The 2244-nt window shown below is 44.0% G+C and overlaps 1 protein-coding gene across 1 annotated transcript in view; it reads right to left on the reverse strand.

The window, feature by feature from the left end:
• Nucleotides 1-693: 693 nt before the first annotated feature.
• The window catches only part of LOC127003247 (xanthine dehydrogenase-like), a 30361-nt gene continuing 28810 nt past the window's right edge, over nucleotides 694-2244 (reverse strand). Inside the window, exon 5 of the mRNA XM_050869653.1 lies at nucleotides 694-707. Coding sequence (XP_050725610.1) covers nucleotides 694-707 — 14 coding nt within the window. The remainder of the gene's footprint in view (nucleotides 708-2244) is intronic.

A 2244-nucleotide genomic window follows, 5' to 3' on the forward strand; every position in this document is an offset into this window, starting at 1 on the left:
TGATTAATGTAAAATCATTTAGGTTTAAGGACAGACCACCTAGTCTGGACCATGGGGTCTGTGTGGTCTGATTTTCTATGTAAATCTCTCTCTCTCTCTCTCTCTCTCTCTCTCTCTCTCTCTCTCTCTCTCTCTCTCTCTCTCTCTCTCTCTCTCTCTCTCTCTCTCTCTCTCTCTCTCTCTCTCTCTCTCTCTCTCTCTCTCTCTCTCTCTCTCTCTCTCTCTCTCTCTCTCTCTCTCTCTCTCTCTCTCTCTCTCTCTCTCTCTCTCTCTACTCTTACGTCTCTCTCTCTCTCTCTCTCTCTCTCTCTCTCTCTCTCTCTCTCTCTCTCTCTCTCTCTCTATGTATTTTTCTCTCTCTCTCTCTCTCTCTCTCTCTCTCTCTCTCTCTCTCTCTCTCTCTCTCTCTCTCTCTCTCTCTCTCTCTCTCTCTCTCTCTCTCTCTCTCTCTCTCTCTCTCTCTCTCTCTCTCTCTCTCTCTCTCTCTCTCTCCTTTAATGTTACATTTGAGTCATCTGCGTCTTTCCTGTGGATGATTTCTTTTTGCCTCAACCTCCCGCTAACCTCTTCTTCTTTGCAATTTTTTTTTTCCAAAATTTTCCTTCAGTCTTTGTTAAGCCTCACTTTTTCTTCCCTACATACACGCCATCCCACATCACCACCGTCATTCCAAACCCCTACTTCACCCGCAACTCAACTCTCACCACCTAAATACAAAGAGACCATGCAAATGAGAAGGTAAACTCGAAGTGACTTGACCGCCGACGGAAAAAAAAAAGAGGACAATTATCTTTTAAAATTATAGTTCAACTCTCAGACTCCTCTTTTTAATGAACACCTGCTGGGACGAACACAAAGAACACAAAGGAAGAACAAACAACAGCAGACCTGATGGTACGCCAGGGCTGTTGTGACAAGCTCACCCACAACCTATCTAATCAAAGGGTGGAAGATGAAGCTTGTCACTCAGCAAAGTGCACAAGCTCTCCGAAAGGGAAAAAAACATGCAGTATAGAAAAACTGCATGAAATTATGTAGGAAAGAGGAAAGAACTAGTAGATGGGGTCGAACCAGCGAATTATACAGCTTTGATATTACTTTTTCCGATTTATTACTAAACACTCGTCCGATGAAGCCAACCAATTTGTTTGTGGTTTTAACTACCTCTGAACAATGCTGACCGGGCTTTAAATTGCTTGATATAATGATTCCAAGATCCTTTTCTTTACTTACTGCAGAAAGTTTTGGCCATTCATTACGTACTGAACGCGATTGTTATTGTTTCCGATGTATAACACTTTACATTTGTCAACGTTAAATTTAATTTACCATTGATTGGCCCAACGTGCAAGTCGATCTAGATCTGATTGTAATGCTTATTTGTCGAGTGTCGTAGTTACCTTACTTGCAATTTTTGTGTCATCAGCAAATTTTGATATTTTGCAAGTGAGCCCATCATCGATATCATTAACATGAATTAAGAAGAGCATGGGACCAAGTACTGATCCTTGAGGTACGCCGCTTCTGACATCGAGCCAGTTAGATGAAACACCGTTTATAACTACCCTCTGTTTCCGCTTAGAGAACCCTGGAACTCCAGCCATTGTCTCATAAAGAGATCCTCTGCCTGCAGTCCAATTCACCACTGCAGCTGCCCAGAGCTTCACACATGACCCACACACAGACAGATCACACACACCTTGTCCAATGGTGACCTGAGACTATGCAAGGCAGGGGCGTCTAGTTCCCTGAGGAGAAGAAGAAGAAGAAGAAGAAGAAGAAGAAGAAGAAGAAGAAGAAGAAGAAGTGAAGGCAGTGAGAGAGACAAGTAGTGAGTGGAATAAAGAGAGGAGAGAAGAGGAGAACACACACACACACACACATCACACACACACAGGGCTCGAGATGAACTTCTATACGTTATTATCGTGGCATGGAACTGACCAAGTTTCCGCAGACTAATAGGCCACGCAAGACTATGGAGCAACCAGGCAAAGCCGAGGAGGAGGAGGAGGAGGAGGAGGATAATGACGAAGATGAGGAGGAAGAGGGGGAGGAGGTGAAGAAAAGGATAACTTTTAGGTGGTGATGGTCTTCAGCAGCAGCCTTAATGATTCAAGTAGTACCAATAGAGGGGACCTCAGGTCATTAGGACTGACCTTGAGGAACATTCCCTTGTGCGACGGTGTTGCCACACATAACATGCACACACACACACACACACACACATCAAGGAGGGGATGA

This window comes from Eriocheir sinensis, chromosome 3, assembly GCF_024679095.1.
Source record: "Eriocheir sinensis breed Jianghai 21 chromosome 3, ASM2467909v1, whole genome shotgun sequence".
Classification (NCBI taxonomy): domain Eukaryota; kingdom Metazoa; phylum Arthropoda; class Malacostraca; order Decapoda; family Varunidae; genus Eriocheir; species Eriocheir sinensis.